Genomic DNA, 19,358 nt, shown 5'->3' with positions numbered 1-19,358 from the left:
AATAAAGACTCTAAAACACCTAAGGAAGAATGCACTAAGGCTTAATGCTGCAATGAAAAAAGCTAAAAGGCTTTTAATGGATCAAAGGCCACTGTTGTTATACTGTACACACTTAAAATACTATTACATACAGATAAGAATTTATAGGACCTTAAAGAATGAGATAAGGAGCTTCATTATTAAAAACATTAAGGTGCTAGGGAGGTGATATCCCCAGAGTGGGCATGGAAGCTCCTTACCACTCTCCTATACCTGACCCTAGGCATTGCTTCCCTTTGGCTATTCATAATGAAACCAGGATTATAAAATTCTATCCTCTATACTGTTAGAACAAAAATCTTTCGGAGTGAAGATCCCAAAGTCGCTGTCATCATCCATGGGGACAAGGAGGTCACTGTCTTCCATGACCCCACTTAGGCCTCACATAACAATGAGTAACATACTCAGGTCATTTCAAGCCCAAGTAACACTTCAGGCTACTGGAATTGCCTGTAAATGCTAAAGAAATGCCACTCTTTGAAAGTGACCCAGAAAGCTCAGGCATCTAGACACTAAGGCTGTTTGCCTTTGTGGGGAGAGGAGAAAAAGATAACAGCAGCATGCCTACTGTAGATTTAAACTAGAACATAATTATAGTGACAAGATTCTTTAAAATCATGTTTTAAAAGTTAAAGTAGACAAAGACTTTTTTTTTCCCCCCTCAAATAATGGCTTGGTCTCAGTGACACATGATAATAGGCACATAGAGGCCCTCATAGCTTTGTTGAAATGATGGTTTTGAGTTCGGTTTAGAGGCGCTCCAAGAGATCCTCTTGACCTGCAGCTCAGGATGCTGAGGCAGGAGGATGGTGAGTTCAAAGCCAAACTCAGCCAGGCACTAAGCAACTTTGTGAGAACCTGTCTCTGAATAAAATTAAAAAAGGGCTGGGGATGTGGATCAGTAGTTGAGCACCCCTAGGTTCAATCCCCAGTACCAAAAAAAAAAAAAAAAAAAAAAAAAAAGAGAGAGAGAGAGAGAGAGAAAGAGATCCCCCTGCTACAGAACAACTAAAGTTTAAAGAGAAACATATTTGAAGACACAGCTAGTCACAAAAGAGGCAAAGGAAAACTCCAAGAATTCTACTAAAAAAGGAGTGGGGGTGGAGGGAGAAAAAAAGGGAAGAGAGGGAGGAAACGGAGGTAGAGCTGGTACCTGAGAGGCCAGTGGGGAGAGAGGAAGCCAGCTGCAAAGTTGGGAAAGGAAACTAAAAACTTCCTCAGAAACTAAGTACTCAGAAGGATGAAGTGATTCCAGGAAAACTACCTAAATTCCCACTTCAGGTTCAGAGAACCCCATTAATCAAGAACAAATAATAAAATCACAGTCTAAAATCACCAAACACTTCAGAAAAGAACACCACTGTCAAAGTCAGTAGAAACAATAAACCTCAGAATCAGATACCCAAGCATTGTCAGAGACCAAAATGAGAACAGCTATGATATGCAGTTTTTTAAAGGTACCACTGAACTATCGATGAAACAGTATTAAAAATAAATGGTGATTTTTTTAATGGAACTTTTAGAAGTGAAAATCAATGATGAAAATATAAAGGAGGAGGAATTCTACCAATATAATACAGAAACTAATTTTGTATTATTTTATTTAGAATTTTACTAATCTGTAGTCATACGCAGGAGAGCTCTAAAGCCTCTACCTTCTATAAAAGTAGAAAACTGGAAATAATTTTTATGTCCAACTAGGAACTGATTACAGAAAAATGGAATGCTATGTAGCCATAAATATACAAATGTGAGCAAGGCATGGTGGTGCACAACTGTAATCTCAGTGACTTGGGAAGCTGAGGCAGGAGGATCACAAATTCAAAGCCATCCTCAGCAATTTAGCAAGGCCCTAAGCAACCCTGCAAGACCCTGTCCTAAATAAAATACCAAAAAGGGCTAGGGATGTGGCTCACTGGTAGAACACCCCTGGGTTAATCCTCAATACAATCAATCAATCAACCAATCAATCTAAACTTCAAGACTACAGCCAGCATGCAATAAAATGAATAATTAGATCTTAATCAGTACTTTAAACAGAAATGCAAAGCATGATGAAATGGGACATCTCAGATAAATTTAAGTATACTGGGTATTTTTAAATGAAGTTATTTTCATATTTTCTGGTTTATACAGTTTTATAAATGCCTTTAAATAGTGATGGCATTTAAATAAATATAGTCTGCTTTAATAAAGGATCCTCCATAGAAAAGGCATTTGCTAAAAAAATTTTCAAAACAAAAGATAAAATATAAAATTTTAAGATAATTTGAGGCACATAGACTAATAAAAAGAAAAATAATACAGGGCATAATTTCATGAAGTGTTCAAAACAGGTGCCAATATTCTTAAAACTTTATAGAAACCTCTCATTCATTCATGGAAAATGTTTCCTTAAAAATAAGGGTATAGCACAGTGATACACGCCTGTAATCCCTGCAGCTCAGGAGGCTGAGGCAGGAGGATTTCAAGTTCAAAGCCAGGCTCAGCAAAAACAAGGGACTAAGCAACTCAGTGAGACCCTGTCTCTAAATAAAATACAAAACAGGGATAGGGATGTGGCTCAGTGGTCAAGTGCCTCCGAGTTCAATCCCTGGTACCCACCTCCCCCAACCCCCCAAAATAGAGCACAGAATGGGATCCTAATTATCTAAGTCATATTCCATGTACGTATGTCAAAATACATGGTATTATGTATATCTAAATAGAACAAATTTAAAAAGATATTTAAAAAGACTCAAAAAAAAAAGAATAAGACCATATTCCCAATCCCCAACAGTGATGCTGAAATCTCTTTAAATGTCAACTTCCACTGTCAGCTTATATTATACTCTTTCAACAGATAACTCAAGTTCATCTTTCTTGCTACTACAAAATAATTTTTCTTTATATTTCTTATTAATGACTAAATAATTTTAAAGAAAAGCTTATTCTTTATCTTCAATTTGATAAACAGAATCCAAAACATTTCTTTTCATAATTTAACAAAACTCTGATTTCTAAAAGTTAGGACCTTGGATTTTTTTCACAAGCTTAATTGAAAAGATAGAAAATACCCTCTCTACTACTTCTTAAAAATTAACATTTTATAGTGCCAAGAAATGGCAACCTTGATACAGTAATTAGTGACAGCATATTTCCCTGGCTGCCACTCTCAAAAGATTCTAATTAAATTATATAACCAAATAAAATATTTTCATTATAATCGTTTTATTTATGAAATACCAAGTATCAAAGCAACCCAACAACAGCTAGTCACATCTGTTTTTTGATTCAGTTACAGAGAGAAGTCTGAGTCAGTTTTAGGAAGGAAAGTTCTCTTGACACTCCATGGGTTTTTTTATGTTTGTGTGTTGACGTACAAAACATCCTCATCCTACAAAGGAACACATGTACAATAGAAACTTGATTTAGAACTTGAAATTCAAGGTTTTTGGCAGGGTAGACTGCACTACTTGGTACTTTGCACTTGTTCATTAGAAAACAAGTCAAGCTGGCAATGAAAAATGTCTATAATCCCAGCTACTAGGGAGGCTGAGGAAGGAGAATTGCAAATTCAAGGACAGCCTGGGCAACTCAGCAGGACCGTGTCTCAAAATAAAATATAAAAAGGGTTGGGGATGTAGCTTGGTGGTAAAGTGCCTCTGGGTTCAATCTCCAGTTCCAAAAAAAAAAGAAAACTTAAGAAAACTAAATGTTTGAAAAACTCATTATTTAATACCAGCATGTATTTAAAATTATACTAAATTACTGAACCTATTTGTGTCATTCCATCTTCTTTTTCTAAATTTTTTTACTTGAAAATGACACAATACCTTTATTTTATTTACTTATTTATTTATTTTATGTGGTGCTAAGGATAAACCCAATGCCTTACACATGCAAGGCAAGCACTGTACCACTGAGTTACAGCCCCAGTCCTTCATTCCTTCTTCTTGAAAATAAGAAGATAATTGACATTTTGGTTAGCGAATGCAATGCCTATAGTTCAAATGTATAAGTTTTGATATTTACATACAATGGAACTGAATTAACCCAAGTTGTCTTCTTTATTCTTTTTTGGTACGAGAGACTGAAGCTGGGGCACTCTACAACTAAGTTAGATCCTCAGCCCTTTTTAGTGAGTTTGTTCCTTTATTTGTTTACTTATTCATTTGCAGTACTGGAGGTCAAACTCAGGGCCCTGTACATGCTAAGCAAGTGCTCTTCCACTGACTTATAACTCCAGCCCTTTATTTTTCATATTGAGACAAGGTCTTACTAAATTGTAGAGGGTGGCCTTGAACTTGCCATGATCCTGCCTCAGCCTCCGGAATTGTGATTATAGCTGTGGGCCACCATGCCCAGCCCCTTGTTTTCCTTTCTACATCAAAATGAAACTTCATTAAGGAACATATAAAAGATCACTGAATAATTTATATGAGATTAATTTTTTGAACTTAAAAAAAAAAAAAAAAAAAAAAAAAGCCTAACCAGAAAGAATAATAATCAATCACCTACCTATTTCAAAGGGAATATTTTAGCCCATGTTTTGCCCTGCCCTTTTTTTTTTTTTTTTTTTTTGATACCAGGTATTGAACCCAGTGGTGCTTTACCACTGAGCCACATGCTCAGCTCAACCTCTTTCTTTCCCTTTTGAGACAGGGCCCTTCTAAATTTCTGAGGCTGCACTTGAACTTGATCCTCCTGCCTAGTTTACAATGGGATTGCAGGCATATGCAACCATGACCAGCTGTCTTGCTTTTTTTAAGAGAATCAGAAAAGGGAACTGTACACTGGTGCAGGGAACCGGTGGGACTGCAGAGAAATAGGTTAAGATTATCTACTGAATGTTAAACTGAAATGACTGTCAGAGTCAAACATTTATATAAACTACTTTTAAAAGTTAAATATTTTTTTAAAAATGCAAGAAATCCAAAGTAAAATGTATACTCATGGTATGAGGAGTACTTAAAATATGTTCTTACCTAGGTACTCTTGGATCATGCCATGTGCTCACACCGGTTTGAGTATGTAAGAAATATACCTGACCTTGCTGTGTTGTCCTCTGTTCTGTAAAATAAAGAAAACTAATACTAAAAACACATTCAGAATGTCCAAATCAAACACCGTTACATACACTAGGTTGACATATTAATAGGGGAAAATTTCCAAATTACCACTTTATTTCATTATGAATAACAGCTTCACAAATCACTTTTCTGTTCCCTAGAAACAATTATATGGGGGTTACAGGCCAGCTATCTAAAACCTAACTAAACTTATAATGTAGTGCAAATACTAAACACTGCAATGGAAAACAGAAAATAAGATTGTCACAATATTAATTTAAAGAAGTGATTTTTTTTTTTTTAAAACTAGAGATTGATCCCAGGAGCACTTAATCACCGAGTCAATCCCCAGTCCTTTTTATTTTTTATTTTAAAACAGTGTGTCGCTATGTTTCTTAGGACCCATGTTGCTAAGGCTGGCTTGGAATTTGTGATCCTCCTCCTCAGCCTCTGAATTAGTAGGATTGCAGGCACACGCCACAATACTGGGCCAGAAATGTATTCTTTAGACTAGAATTAGGCTAACACAGTCACAAAAAAGATGAGCTATAAGAGACACATTATATAGTGATAAACAGGTAAAGATGGAAAAATAATCAAGTTGGAAAGAAGAGAAGTTAACATCAAGTGTGCATACTAGGGAGAGAGAAGTCAAAGATGAAATGAGCTCAAAGCCACTGAGTATAAAGTAAGGAAACCAGGTTGAAGAAGAATTCTGTAAAAGGGTTCCTTCAGTTTTTGTTTTCTTAAGCAACAAAATCAGTTTTCTTTTAAAAATCTAATGAGAAAATTCAATATACAAGACAACAAAACTACTGTTAATATTTATTAGCAGAAACTTCTTTATAAGTTTCTAAGTCTATACTCTTAAATTCCAAACTTTAAAAAACTATAAACATAAAAATGATTAAAATCAGTTAAAGATAACAGCTGTAATAATTTCAGTCTTGGTATCTACTTTATTTCTATGTTTTAGTTGTACGAAAAAATTTCAATCTAGATCACACAAATATTGTAAAAGTATAACCTCTCCTACTCCAAATAGCTTGCCTTATAATCTCAAAGAGAAATGGCAGGAGATACTTTATTCTAAGATCTGTACATTGACAATAACAGTTAAATTTTATTGAGTACTTTCTATGCCACTCTGTCAGATATTTCACATAAAATTGTATCATTACAATGATACAAACAAACCTAGTGTAGTGTAGGGCAACAAACCTACACTACTGGTACTATTGGTTCCCCATTTTATAGAAGATAAAACTGAGGTTCACAGAGGTTAAATACTATGCTCAATGTAATATGGCAAACCTGGGATGTGAACTGACATTTGTCTATTTCACACACTCTAAAGTAAGTAACCTATGAGGCATAGCACAGTTAGCAGATAGTTAATTTCTTTTCCAAATTAAAGAGCTAAATATGGCCCGGTACAGTGGTGTATGCTTACAGTCTCAGTGACTCGGGAGGCTGAAGCAGAGGATCACAAGTTCAAGGCCAACCTCAGCAACCAAGTGAGGTCTTAAGCAACTCAGTGAGACCCTGTCTCGAAATAAAAATAACAAGGGTTAGGGATGTGGCTCAGTGGTAAAGCACCTCTGGTTTCAATGACCAGTGCCAAAAGGGGGAAAAAAAAAAAAAAAAGCTAAACTTTATGGTTTTTGGTATCAGGGATTGAACCCAGGGGCACTTAACCACTGAACCATACTCCCAACCCTTTTTCATTTTGAGATAGGATCTCGCCAAGTTGCAATTTGTTGAAGATGGCTATGCACTTGCAATCTTTCTGCCTCAGCTTCCCAAGTTGTTGCCTTCCGTAAGATATGTTTTAAAATAAAATTAGAATCACGAATTTGCAGAATAGTTTTTTAAAATACTCCAGTTTAAAAAAAAACTTAGATCATGTAATTTCCAATCTTGGTCAGTAGGTGTCACTATCAGTCCAAAGTAATTTACCTAACAGTCAGTGCTAAGAGGGCAAGGAATGCCAGCCAAATGCATAACATGTTATTGTTTGCAAGTAGTGATTTAGAAAAGTTGATTCAACTAGAAGATTCATGTTATCTTCCACATGAAATTCTACAATTCCATGAAACTGTATAAGAGTAAAATCATCTTATACAAAGATGAGACTAAATCATTTATAATAATCCAGTCACTCAGATATGAAAAATTATAGAAAAAACAAATACATTGAATGCCATAAGAAATATGCCTTTGAAGTTATTCCTAAATATGTTTATCTAAAATCAAAAATCACACTGTATGTTTACTTCAGATGACCTTTATCAATAATAATGCTACCTTATCTTTATACAGTGCCTATTTGCAAAGTTGTTTATGATTCAGTTTTCTCACAATACTTGTGATAAGATATTAGTCACATTTCATTTTAAAAGAGCAAAAAAGCTAAAGTGATTCATCAAACACTGGTTAGGTCGTCTTCTAAAAGTTAGAAGGCTTTTCAAAGTTGGGAGGTTTTACAATTACGTTTATTTTCATGCAAAATCCGAAAACCCAGATTAATAATTTTTAAGTTAATTTTCTTTCTTAGCAAACTAAAATTAGTAAGCCACTCTTTAATTTTCCTCAGCTAGTGGTCGGTCATACCATAGCCTTCTGGCAGGTCTGGAGGAGTGTGTAAATGTGTCCTGCTCATGTAATTTCTATGTCGCTGAGATCTGACTCTCCTCTCCGCCAGCCTGGGATCTGAAGACTGTCCACACGTTGCACCATTTGTTCCACTAATTGGAGTATTCTCATCAACAAAGCAGCTAAGAGGTCTGCCAGGACTAGAATATTCAGATGCCGGTCTATTTAAAAGTAGCAAGGAAAAAAGTTATCAATTTAAATATCAAAAGTAGAGTTCTCTACAATAACAATCACCTATCATATAAGAAAATGAAAGGACTAATACAAACACAATGATTTAAGAACTGTGGCAAAAGCAAGCTCTTAGGCACCAAAGAAATTCAAGTTATGTCAATTATATATTTAAATAATGATTTTAATTGCTTTTTATATAAAGTCCATATATTTGTAGATCTGAATACTGGATTACAAAGAGAACTTGACAAACTACCTCTCAGACCTGATTTCCCATCATTCTCCCTCCCAACTTGGCTTCTGCCATACTGATACTGATACTCTTCCTGTTTCTTCAACTTTCCAAAGTCCATTTTACCTTTAGTCTTTGAGAAGAGTATCTTTTCCTTCCACCTAGAATACTCATTTCTCCTATTCTCCCTAGGCTTAGTTCTTTTTTATCATTCAAATCATAGTTTACACTTGATGCCTCCTTAAGGCGTCCTTCCAATCTTCCAACCTAGAAAAATCCAGACAGACCCCCAACCTACGATAGTTCACCATTTGATTTTCTGACTTTACAACAGTGCAAAAGCAAACAATGTTTAATAGAAACAGTACTTCAAATTTCTACCTTTTCCTGGGCTAGCAAGTGATACACAAGAGAATACTGTCAAAATGCTAGACAATTAGCAGGGAACTGCAGCTGCCAGTCAGGTATATGATCACTAGGTAAATGACAGATACTGTACAGCACACTATGTTGCTAAGTTATGTGTGGTAAGCTAAGTATTCAATGATTTTCTGACTTAAGGTATTTTCAACTTATGACAGGTTTATCAGATATAATCCCAATCAAGTTGAGGAGCATGCATACATTGCTTTAGTTTCTCAACACAGTAGTTATCTCTGATATACATCATTTCTTACACTCCTGGTTTTGTCCGTCTTCCCCCACTAGAATATTTACTGAAAAGAAAGGGGTGGGTCTACTGATTTTATTCCGTATTATCATCTAGTGCTTGTCATGTTAGTACAAGTAGCTCAGTAAGTACTTATTGAATGAATAAAGAAGTCATTTGTCTCTTCAAGGAATTTTCAGACTACTGTAGGTCTTCCAAAACAAAATAATCAAGAATTCATTTTTAGAATAACATTTATATGAATCCACATTTTATACATAAGGAAATCAATTCTATCAGTTAAATAAGTTAGAAGGAAATAGGCTTCCTTTAAACACTAATACAAGTACACATTCATTTATGCTCAGATATAACTTCAACAACTTCAACAAAATCCTTGAAAGGTTATACTAGAAATGCAACTGTGAAATCCACATTTTTAAAAATGGCAACATGAACTAAGCGTTTACCTGACAATCATAATATAATAGAGAAACTTTATGATTCCAATGAACTAAGCAATTAATTCCCAATAAGTAAAAGATGTAAAGCTAACAAGAAGCATTTGATAATCTATTCCTGGTGCTAGTTCTGCCCAGTAGGGAAAAAAAGGCAAACAAAACATTGAGCAGAGATGACAAATAAACTTTGCTTTTACTTTTAAAAAGAGGAGAAGGGGAATTAAATCTCTTACCTATTCATTTTCAGTTACTTTAAAAGCATGTCTTCACAGTTTTAAAAAATGACCTTGCATCCTGATGTCTTTATACACTGAGCTCCATAAAAAAGGGACTACATGTCTACCGCTCTTCAAGGTTTAATTCAGAGTCACCTCTTTCAGAGTTTTCCTTTGCAACTTTGACAAGTTCCTTACTGCCCACTCTAAGGTAGGTGTTCTTATCTTGACCACAGACCTTACTTGGACATGATATAATATGATCATCTCCTTATGTGACTAAAAGAATGGAAACCCTGTATGCATATTTTATAATAACCATTCAATAACAGATACAAACACAAGCTCAAAAAAAACAAAAACAAAAAAAAAAAACCCCAGATACTGAACCCAGAGTCACTTTTCCACGGAGCCACATCCCAGCCCTTTTTATTTTTTATTTTGAGTCAGGGTCTCACTAAGTTGTTTAGAGTCTTGTTTATTTGCTGCAGCTGGCCTCGAACCTGTGTGCTCCTCCTGCCTCAGCCTCCAGAGTCAATGGGATTACAGGCGTGCACCACCAAGTCCAGATCAATTAATGTTTATTAAGTAATACTATAGGACCTGGAGCTCTAATATAATTTTTGTTGATGATTACTTTTTTTTTTGGTACTGGGGATTGAACCCAGAGGTGCTTACCCACAGAGCCACAACCCAGCCCTTTTTAAAATATTTTATTTAGAAACAGTGTCTCCATGAGTTGCTTAGGGCCTCACTGCTGAGGCTGGCTTTGAACTCATGATGCTCCTGCCTCAGTCTCCCGAGCTGCTGGGATCACAGGTATGTGCCATGCACCCAGTTATTGATGATTACTTTTTAAAAATAAAAGCACCTGCTCTAAGATCTACTGATCCATGGCAGTATAAAACCAAGGGAAAACAATCTAGAAAAGATAAGAGATAAAAAAGAAAGTGACTAGCAAAAACCATTGGAAATATCTGTATGATCTTACCGAGTTGGGCGTTCCCACTGTGTTGTTCTTGTTATGTGGTTTAGATATTGGATTCTTCCAGAAGCAGTTCGCCTTTCTTCCCAGCTTAAATAAAAATATTGAAAGATAAGGCATTAATAGGAATTAATAGGAAATTAGGACACAGAACATTTTCACTACAATCACAAAGGTTATCTACTATCCCAAATCAGGCCAAACAGAAAGATCAAGTCACAGAATAAAGGGTTTTTTCAATTTATTTTAGAACTACACGATACATTTTTGTGAAATTCTGAGCTTCTAAAATATTTACACTGAGATGTGACAAATATTTTTCCATCAGCTAAACTGAGAATTTTTCAATTACATAATGCTCAAATTATGCTAATTTCTCCATAACTGTGTGAAAAATGACACCACCAAAAATATATTTAACCATAAATTAATCAAGGTCTCATAGCTAGTAAGCACAAAACTAAACAATGGAATCCAGGTGGTCTAAAAATAAAAATCACTCTCAATTTTTTAAAGTCAATTGTGTGCCCAGCACAATTTTTAATAGTTTAAATAAAATAAGCAAATGCCATAGCTTGGATGTAAAAATGTACGTCAAAAGTCGGATGCAGTGGCACACACCTGTGATCCTATTGGCTGGGAGGCTGAGGCAGGAAGACTGAGAGTTCAAAGCCAACCTCAGCAACTCAGCAAGGCACCAAGCAACTCAGCAAGACCCTGTCTCTAAATAAAATACAACAAAGGGCTGGGGATGTGGCTCAGTGGTTGAGTGTCCCTGGGTTTAATCAAAAAAAAAAAAAAAATTCCGTCAGAAATAATTTGAGTTGAAGCAAAATCAATTATATACTTCAAATGGATCCAATTTATTGTATATAAATTATATCTCTTTAAAGTTAACTAAAAAACTTTGAAAGTTAAAAAAATTTAAAGACAAAATCAGTATAAAAGAGAGTAGTGATAAAGATCAAGAGCTTGAGAATCAAGACCTGGGTTTGTGCTCCAGCTCTGCCACTTACTATGTGGCCTTAGTTAGACAAGTTACTTTACTTCTGTGGGCCTCAGTTTTTTTATGTGTAAAATCAAAGAGTGACAATAATAGTAGTAACAGAAATGATAGTAGCTAAAATTAAACACTGTATGTAAGATACTAAGTGCCTTAAGTAAATGATTTCACTTAATTTTCTCAACAATTTATAGGGTATGGTCTATTATCAATCATCCTTCTTAATAAATAAATATAAACTGAAGCTTACAGAAGTTAAATAAATCAGTTACGGTCATAAAGCCAGTAAGCAGAAAAGTAAGGACTGGAACCCAAGTGATCAAATGGCCAGAATCGTATGTTCTACACTACCTTCCAAGAGGTTTTGAGAGTTAAATGATATGTCTATAAAGTGCTTATATGTTGGGGGCTGTGCCATGCAGACGGCGCCAGAACGGCATCAGCAGCAAGGAGGTTAATTGACATAAGCACACTCAGGTGATTTATCGTCCACGCACACAATGCATGCGCATGTGTTCTAGCATCTTGCTTAATCTTTGCATAAGAGGTGTGGCCCTGCTCTCTGCCTCCTGGAGGTGATATAAGCGGGCTGTAGGAGAGGGTGACAGAAAAGCAGCAGCAGCTAGCAGAAAGAAGCTGCAAGCAGAAAGAGCGCGACAGCGAAAGCAGCAGCTAGCAGCAAGAGGTGGAGAGAAGCCATTAGCAGAAAGGAAGAAGAAAAGGCAGCAAGCAGATAGAAGCAGCGAGTAGGGGCAGCGGCGGAAGGCAGATCGTAGAGTGGAGAACTGAGAACACATCTTTAGGTTGCAGATCACAGATCGCAGTAAGCGGGACGCACCACTAAAGCACCTTAGGTAGACGCACCCTTAGTTCACAGGATGCAGGATGCATCTCTGAAAGTGTAGTCTCTCTCTCTTAAGCAAAGTCTCTCTTTCTCTCCGATAAGCAAAGCCTCTTTCTCTTTCTCCTCTCAAAGCAAGTAAGCTTCATTTCCTCTATCCTCTATAAACAAGCAAGCAAGCAAGGAAGCAGCCCAGAGATAGAAGTAGCTCAGTTTCCAGTCCACCACCCATAAGACCTGCGCAAAATGTTGCTGCAGGCGGTGACAAATACCCGTGGATTTGGTACCACAAAGAGCCAGTGACACTTATAATAGTATTTGACCCATACATGTTCAATAAATGCTACTTTGTCAAAATTTCTATTACCCAAATTCTCTTTCCCAACCCTCTAAATAGAACAATGTTTCAAATTCAGTATCTATAAGGCCTCTTTGGAATTTAATCAAGCAAAAAAATTTTTCTTTTAAATTGATGTATGTATAGAAGAATTATATTTAGCAAATTTTCACCTGCATCCTTGTCAAAACTCTTTTTTAGAAAAAATCAAATTTAACAGACCTAACTTGTGGCTTATTTTATAAATTTATTATGACAAGATCCTTCTAATTTTCCAAGTAGAAGGAAATTTCTTTATTATGGAATTGATCAAGCAAATTTCTAAAGCATGTAGTAAATATCAACTTTTTTTAAAATTATTTTAAGGATATTCTCTATATACTGCTCTAATGATTTTAGCGATATTAGCTTACCCGTCTGGTAAATCATTATCAAACAAACGACTGCAGTCCACGACTTGTCCTCCTGTGCCTATTCGGTCTCTGGACTGAAGACTTACTATTAAATAACAGAAACATTACTAAAATTCACAGACAGAAAGAACTATTACAATCTAAAATATCTATCTTTAGAAGGCATCTGGCTTAGCTTTTTTTAATACCTCAGAATAAACTCTTTGGTTTCTATTAAAATCTGTAGCTTATTTTCCCAGAATTTTTCTCTTTAGAAGTGATGTTAAAATATTAAGGTTTTAGGGCTGGGGTTGTGGCTCAGTGGTAGAGCACTCACCTAGCATGCATGAGGCCCTGGGTTCGATCCCCAGCACCACGTAAAAAATGTTTTCTACTTTTTCATGTTCCTGGCTACAGTCTAATTTATTGTAACAGGGCAATCCAAGGTCACTGCTGTACTTAAGAGACTTAACACATTAATGGTATATTCATGTATAAATTAGTTAGAAAAGTTCACATTAACTTGGGTTTAAATTCTTGATAATCTGATCATCTTTTAAAAATACACTAAATTTGGCAATATGGCAATCCTTAGACTCCATGAGCTTTAACAATATAAACTAAAAGATCATGGATGAGTCCAGCCTGCCTCTCATTGATTCACATAAAACCTTTTAATAAAATGCATACAACACCCACACACAGTAAAATATTTGATGCCTGCATATAAACCCAGCTACTGGGAAGGCTGAGGCAGGAAGATTCCAAGTTCAAGATCTACTGGGGTAACTTAATGAGACCCAGTCTCAAAATAAAAAAGTCTGGGGATATAGCCAAATAGTATAGCACTCCTGGGTTTGATCTCCAGTACTGGGGGGAAAAAAGTAAGACATTTGTTTTTTATGTAGTATACTCCAGTATTTCTAATGTAAAACAAAATATCCTATTTGTATATGTGAATTTTCACCTAGTAAAACTATTTTGTTACTCCTAGATATTAGTTGGCAAGCATTACCTAACATCAAATCAAATACAGTAAAAGCAATTACATGTAAAAGACTTGTATGCTGGTATTTATTTTTGACATTTTTTTTGATCTCTTTTCAATCAAAGAATGACAGGAATTGTCAATAATTCTGTAATGCAAATACCTCCCTGGGATAAACCCCAAAGAGTTCTGTTATGTGGCCACTCTGGCATTTCCCCAACTATGAAACTTAATTCATTGTCTTGTAAAATGAAGTCTTCCAAATACTTTCAGGAACTAAAATCTCTCTGATAGACTCATAATAAAATCTGTTTATTCTATATTCTGCTCTATCAAGAAGTGTAAGATTCCAACTGCATTTATCTTGTTTTAATTAAAGAGTTTCAAAAGTGCCTTCCTGAGTGTCCTAGTACACTATGCATCTTCATCAAATCTCAGTATACCAATTCTTAAGAAAAGTCTCAGGAAATTTTATATGAAGACTTTTCCTCTAGGTCAATTCAAGATAGCCTATTAGCCCATGTCTAATTGAGTGCCTTATGAGTGAGGTAACGATTTCACCCTTATTTCCAGTTAGTGTGACACCACTATTGCTCATTGTATTTTTTTCTCAATTAGCACAATTTTCAAAACTGTAAAGCATTCAACATTAAACAAAGCAGTAAATTTTAAAGTTCAATATTTTTTTCTTACTCAAAAACTAGTTCAAGAATTTTCAGAAAATTTTAATAACCGTCTACAAAGTTTACCTCAGTGCTTTACCTTATTTGAGTACTTTGAAAGAATCCCTGCCTAAAGGATCAATAGTTCTATACAACACTAAAAACTGAAAATTTTTTCTTATATTAAAAATTTTTTAAATTAAGTTAATCTGGATCCTAGATACACTGTCTGTAGCATTTTACATAACTCATCTTTAGTTAATGCCAATACAGTCAAACTATATTTATTATATTTTGAATTAGAAGGCTTTAATCTTTATGTCAGTTTGAATGAGGTCAAAATTCACATCAATTTAAATTTCACACTTACCTACTATCTGTCCTCTAACTGTATCATTGTCATTTGGCCCAAGTTTGCATAGATCCAATCTCTGATCTACTCCGAATCAATAAGAAAAAATTTTACTTAGCTGGTATCAGAAATTCTAACTTCTATTAAGTGACAGTATATTTACATAATCCACTGGAAATCGGATCATTTAGATAATTAATCATTTTAATTATAAAACAAATGTTTAAAATTCTCTTAACTGTATATAAAATTAATATAAATATCTCAACAGACTTCAAAAATCATGCAACCCTGGTGTATTACAATAACAGGCAGTTATTTTCTTTCCAAAGCTTTCAGACCACTTCAGTCTTAGTCATGGCTTACATCTTAACAGCTGCTGGTCTTAAACAACCTAAGCCTTGGTTTTCTCTCATATCATAAAATTTACCTTAGATTTTTTTTTTAAGGACTAAATAAGATAATTACAAATCTCAGCACAGTATCTGACACTTATGTGTTCAATAAATGTTAGTTGCCATTATCATTATTTTTTATGCAACCATTCCAAATGACATATACACACAATAAATATTAATAAGAAGCCAAGGGAAAAACTAAGATCTGGGTTTGATTTAATTTTGCCACTAATCATTTAGGAGCAACTCATTTATTCTCTCAGATACCTCATTTGTAAAATAAATATAACATTGACCTAGCCCTCTAAGTTACCATAAGAACAATGTCACCCACAGCGTGTTGGTTTTACTTTGATTATAGCACATATAGCTGAATTACTCTGAAACTTGCTTCTTAAATAATCATGAATTGGTAAAAGGAGGAAATCAAATCTTAGTCTTTGTGTTCTTAAATTCAATCTGGTAGAACACTACATCAGGTGCTCAATAATGGTTGATAATATTATCACACATCAAAAAGCTCAAATAAATTAATGCCATTAAACATTTACAAGCAGCAGAAAGAAAATTCTATGCCCCCAGACTACAGCCCCTGGCTATCCAGACAAAAACATAAAAGATGTTTTTTCTCTGCAACATAAATGCATGCTACTGGGTTGGCTATATAGTGGATGCCTGCAGGGCATTTTCCTCTTCTCCTATTCACTTCTTCCAATGTGGCAAACTCCCTTTGTCAGCAGCTTTTATCCTTACTTCTCAGACAACAGCATCCATGTCTTTTTCATCTTTGTATCACCAAGGTTCAATGAACATTGTGTAATGTGAACTAGGGATAATGTCAGACATTTGATCTATAAGTTTTAAGTTTGCTGCTGGATTGGGAAATAAAAGTTTATTTTTACATGTAGATCTCTTCCAACCCCAACCTCTCTCTCCTGTTGGTCATCACCTGTGAACCCAGAAATATAAGAATTTCTCAGATTCCTTTAAATTCCTCTGACTCAATTTCTAGCTCAATTTTCTCCCTTTGTCTTAACAGGTGAATATTTGAGTATCTGGGCTGTGGTATTACACTCCACTAAAAGGGATCATCTCGTAATATATGTAGCATTCAATGTTAAATTTACTCTGTTTTTTATTTAAGTTCCTAAGCTAAATTTTATGAGTTTATTAGCATAGGCATCTGAGCTAAAATCCCATGATAACAGCTAACAATATTTTTTGTATATTGTATAAAAAATGTAGAAATAACAAAAAAAAAAATTTGTTGAAAAAGATATTTCCATCTATGTCCCAATGGAAAGACATATCAAAAGGATGCTTTGTCAACTGTCAATCTGTCCATCTGTTATAGAAATAACTTCTAACATCTTGATCTTGGTATACCTCCTCAAGGCCAGGAGGGTGATAAACTGAGCCTAGTCTATAGTTAAGTAATTAATACAATTGTCATATACTCAAAATAATGTCATATCTTTAACTTTTAACTTTGTTCAGTTTTATATGTCTTATCTACTAATCATTCTCCTTAACTGCCACCTTACACTCCAATCACCTAAATAAAAAATCACTTTCATCTCACAGATCCACCAAAACAGAAAAAGTTGCTAAGAAATTTAAAAAGGCATATATACTTTTAACACCTTTCTTTTCACCCTTCTGAAGTCCACAAAATAAATATAGATCAGGAATTTTCACCAATGTTTCAGCCATAGAGAAGCTAATTTTCTGAACCCCTAATAACATAAATATAATAAAATCATTATAACAATTAAAATAACACAATAACATTATATTTTTTTTAATTCAAAAAGGACTAGAATCTACTCACAACCAGTGTCTTTGAGGCGGTTGATAGCATTGGAAAGAAGACGAACACAACCAAGAAATCCAGCACCTTGTTTTTTATGAATCTTCTTGTGATTCCATACACTGATTGTAACCGAATCAGACTTTCCAATATACCTAAAAAACAAAATGGCTACATGGGTAACTTGGTAGTTACAAGTGTTATAAAAATTTTATTTTGTCCTTTTTATATTCTAAAGTTACACATATATTTCAAAGTATAGCTAGGTCATGCAAAATTTCAATCTCCAGGACTGAATTTAAATTTTTAAAAATCTTTAAATATATAGAAATAACTTTTAATATATCCTTATCATATCTTCCACTCTCACAGTAGGCAACAATGCTTATTAGTTAAAAAAAAATTCTAGCAGCTAGTGTCTAATAACAATAAAAGAGTTTATAATTACTATTGTTTTCTAAGAACAAAAATCCTAAAAGAACTTCTGTCAGACACACTTAAAATATATTTCAATCACATGACCTACTACTCAAAGAGGACTTAGTTCACTTTCAAGGGACATTGTCAAGGCTGACAGACCAAAAATCTGACCTACCTGTTATATTTTTAAATGCTGTAGAACAAAAGCTGTTTGTAACGCTTTTCCCCTGCTTCTTCCCTGTATGCAGGCCTTGAGCGAGCAGGACTCTTGTAGATTTCACTTCACTGCCTGCAGACAAGCAGAGCAGGGAAAAGCGTTACTGTACTTGTCTATGCATATGTCTGAAATTATGTGAAAGCTCCACCACAGCCAATTGTTAACATGGAATCAACCCATGCAAAAACATGTAACATAATTATATCAGTAGAACCTAACTCCATTTCAAGACTCTACGATGTCAAATTTTTGGTCCAGCAACCTTGATCTTAAAAGTATCATTAAGTAAAACAAAACAAAAAGAAAGTTTACTTACTATATAAAAAAGTCTAAACCACTTAAATGAGGGCTAAAACTTTTAAATAAGAAACATGGAAAGCATACTTGAGTCCCAGGATCCAGCTATGCCTAAAGAATGTTCACCCAGGGCTCTAATTATGCAAACCAATACATTTCTTTTTAAAAAAATGAAGCCAAGTTGAATTTGGCCTCCAATGCTTAAAAATGAAAAGACATGAACTAAAATATCAATCAAGATGCACACAACAATTTTCCAACAAGTGACCTATCATATGTATCGTGGTATATATCTACTGCATGCTATGTCAAAATTCCAGAACCAGGATCAAGCATTAAACAAATAAATCACTTCAAACCAAACCTTTTCTTTTCTTTTCTTTTCTTTTTTTTTTTTTTGCGGTGCGGGGATTTGAACCCAGGGTCTTGTGCTTGCGAGGCCAACACTCTACCAACTGAGCTATATCCCCAGCCCAAACCAGACATTTTTTTAAAAAGCACATTCAATCAGTTTCCCAACTAGCTGGCCTAAACTGTACATATGCTAAAATACTGATTCTTAAGGTCTCAGAAATTCCATCTGTTTTTAGTGCAGTGTGCCATTTTTTTTTAAAGTTTTTGAGTTTTTTTTTATTAGAGCATTATACACAGTAGTTGGGTTCATTTTGAGAAAAATCATACATGCAAGGAATTTGATTTCAATCCTTATTTCCCACCACCCTGGCTTTTCTTCCCCTTCTCTCCCCCATTCTCCTTCTTCTACTCTACTGATCTTCCTTTCGCATCTTATTTATTTTTGATTGGTACTTTCCCAATATGCATAATGGCAAAATGCCCTTTATTACCTTTATATATGCATGTAACATGATGTTAAACCCATTCTGTATTTCCTTCCCTTTCTTTTCCTCCCTCTTCATTCTCTACCTTCTACTCCACTGATCTTTCCCTATACATTTATGATATCCACTTCCCCCTGCCCACCACCTTCTTTCCCTTATTTTGCTCTAGCATCTACATATAGGAGAATACATTCTGCCCCTGATTTTCAGGATTAATTCATTTAGTATGATGTTCTCCATTTCCATTCATTTACCAGCAAATGCCATCAATTCATTCTTCTTTACAGCTGAGTAAAACTACATTTTATATATATATTTTATATATGTTTATATATTATATA

At 34.8% G+C, this 19,358-nt stretch overlaps 1 protein-coding gene across 3 annotated transcripts in view; it reads right to left on the bottom strand.

The window, feature by feature from the left end:
- SMURF2 (SMAD specific E3 ubiquitin protein ligase 2) overlaps nucleotides 1-19,358 on the bottom strand; it is a 102,407-nt gene that overhangs the window by 28,486 nt on the left and 54,563 nt on the right. For all 3 annotated transcript variants that reach the window (XM_079131593.1, XM_079131595.1, XM_079131594.1), the window contains exons 4-9: nucleotides 17,266-17,399; nucleotides 15,055-15,120; nucleotides 13,056-13,140; nucleotides 10,468-10,551; nucleotides 7,704-7,906; nucleotides 5,007-5,091 (exon numbers count right to left, since the gene is read on the bottom strand). In XM_079131593.1, coding sequence (XP_078987719.1) covers nucleotides 5,007-5,091; nucleotides 7,704-7,906; nucleotides 10,468-10,551; nucleotides 13,056-13,140; nucleotides 15,055-15,120; nucleotides 17,266-17,399 — 657 coding nt within the window. The remainder of the gene's footprint in view (nucleotides 1-5,006; nucleotides 5,092-7,703; nucleotides 7,907-10,467; nucleotides 10,552-13,055; nucleotides 13,141-15,054; nucleotides 15,121-17,265; nucleotides 17,400-19,358) is intronic.

This window comes from Sciurus vulgaris (genome assembly GCF_902686455.1).
Source record: "Sciurus vulgaris genome assembly, chromosome: 3".
In the NCBI taxonomy this organism is placed as follows: domain Eukaryota; kingdom Metazoa; phylum Chordata; class Mammalia; order Rodentia; family Sciuridae; genus Sciurus; species Sciurus vulgaris.
The sequence above is the reverse complement of the archived record's forward strand: the minus strand, read 5'-3'. Positions and strand labels throughout refer to the sequence as shown.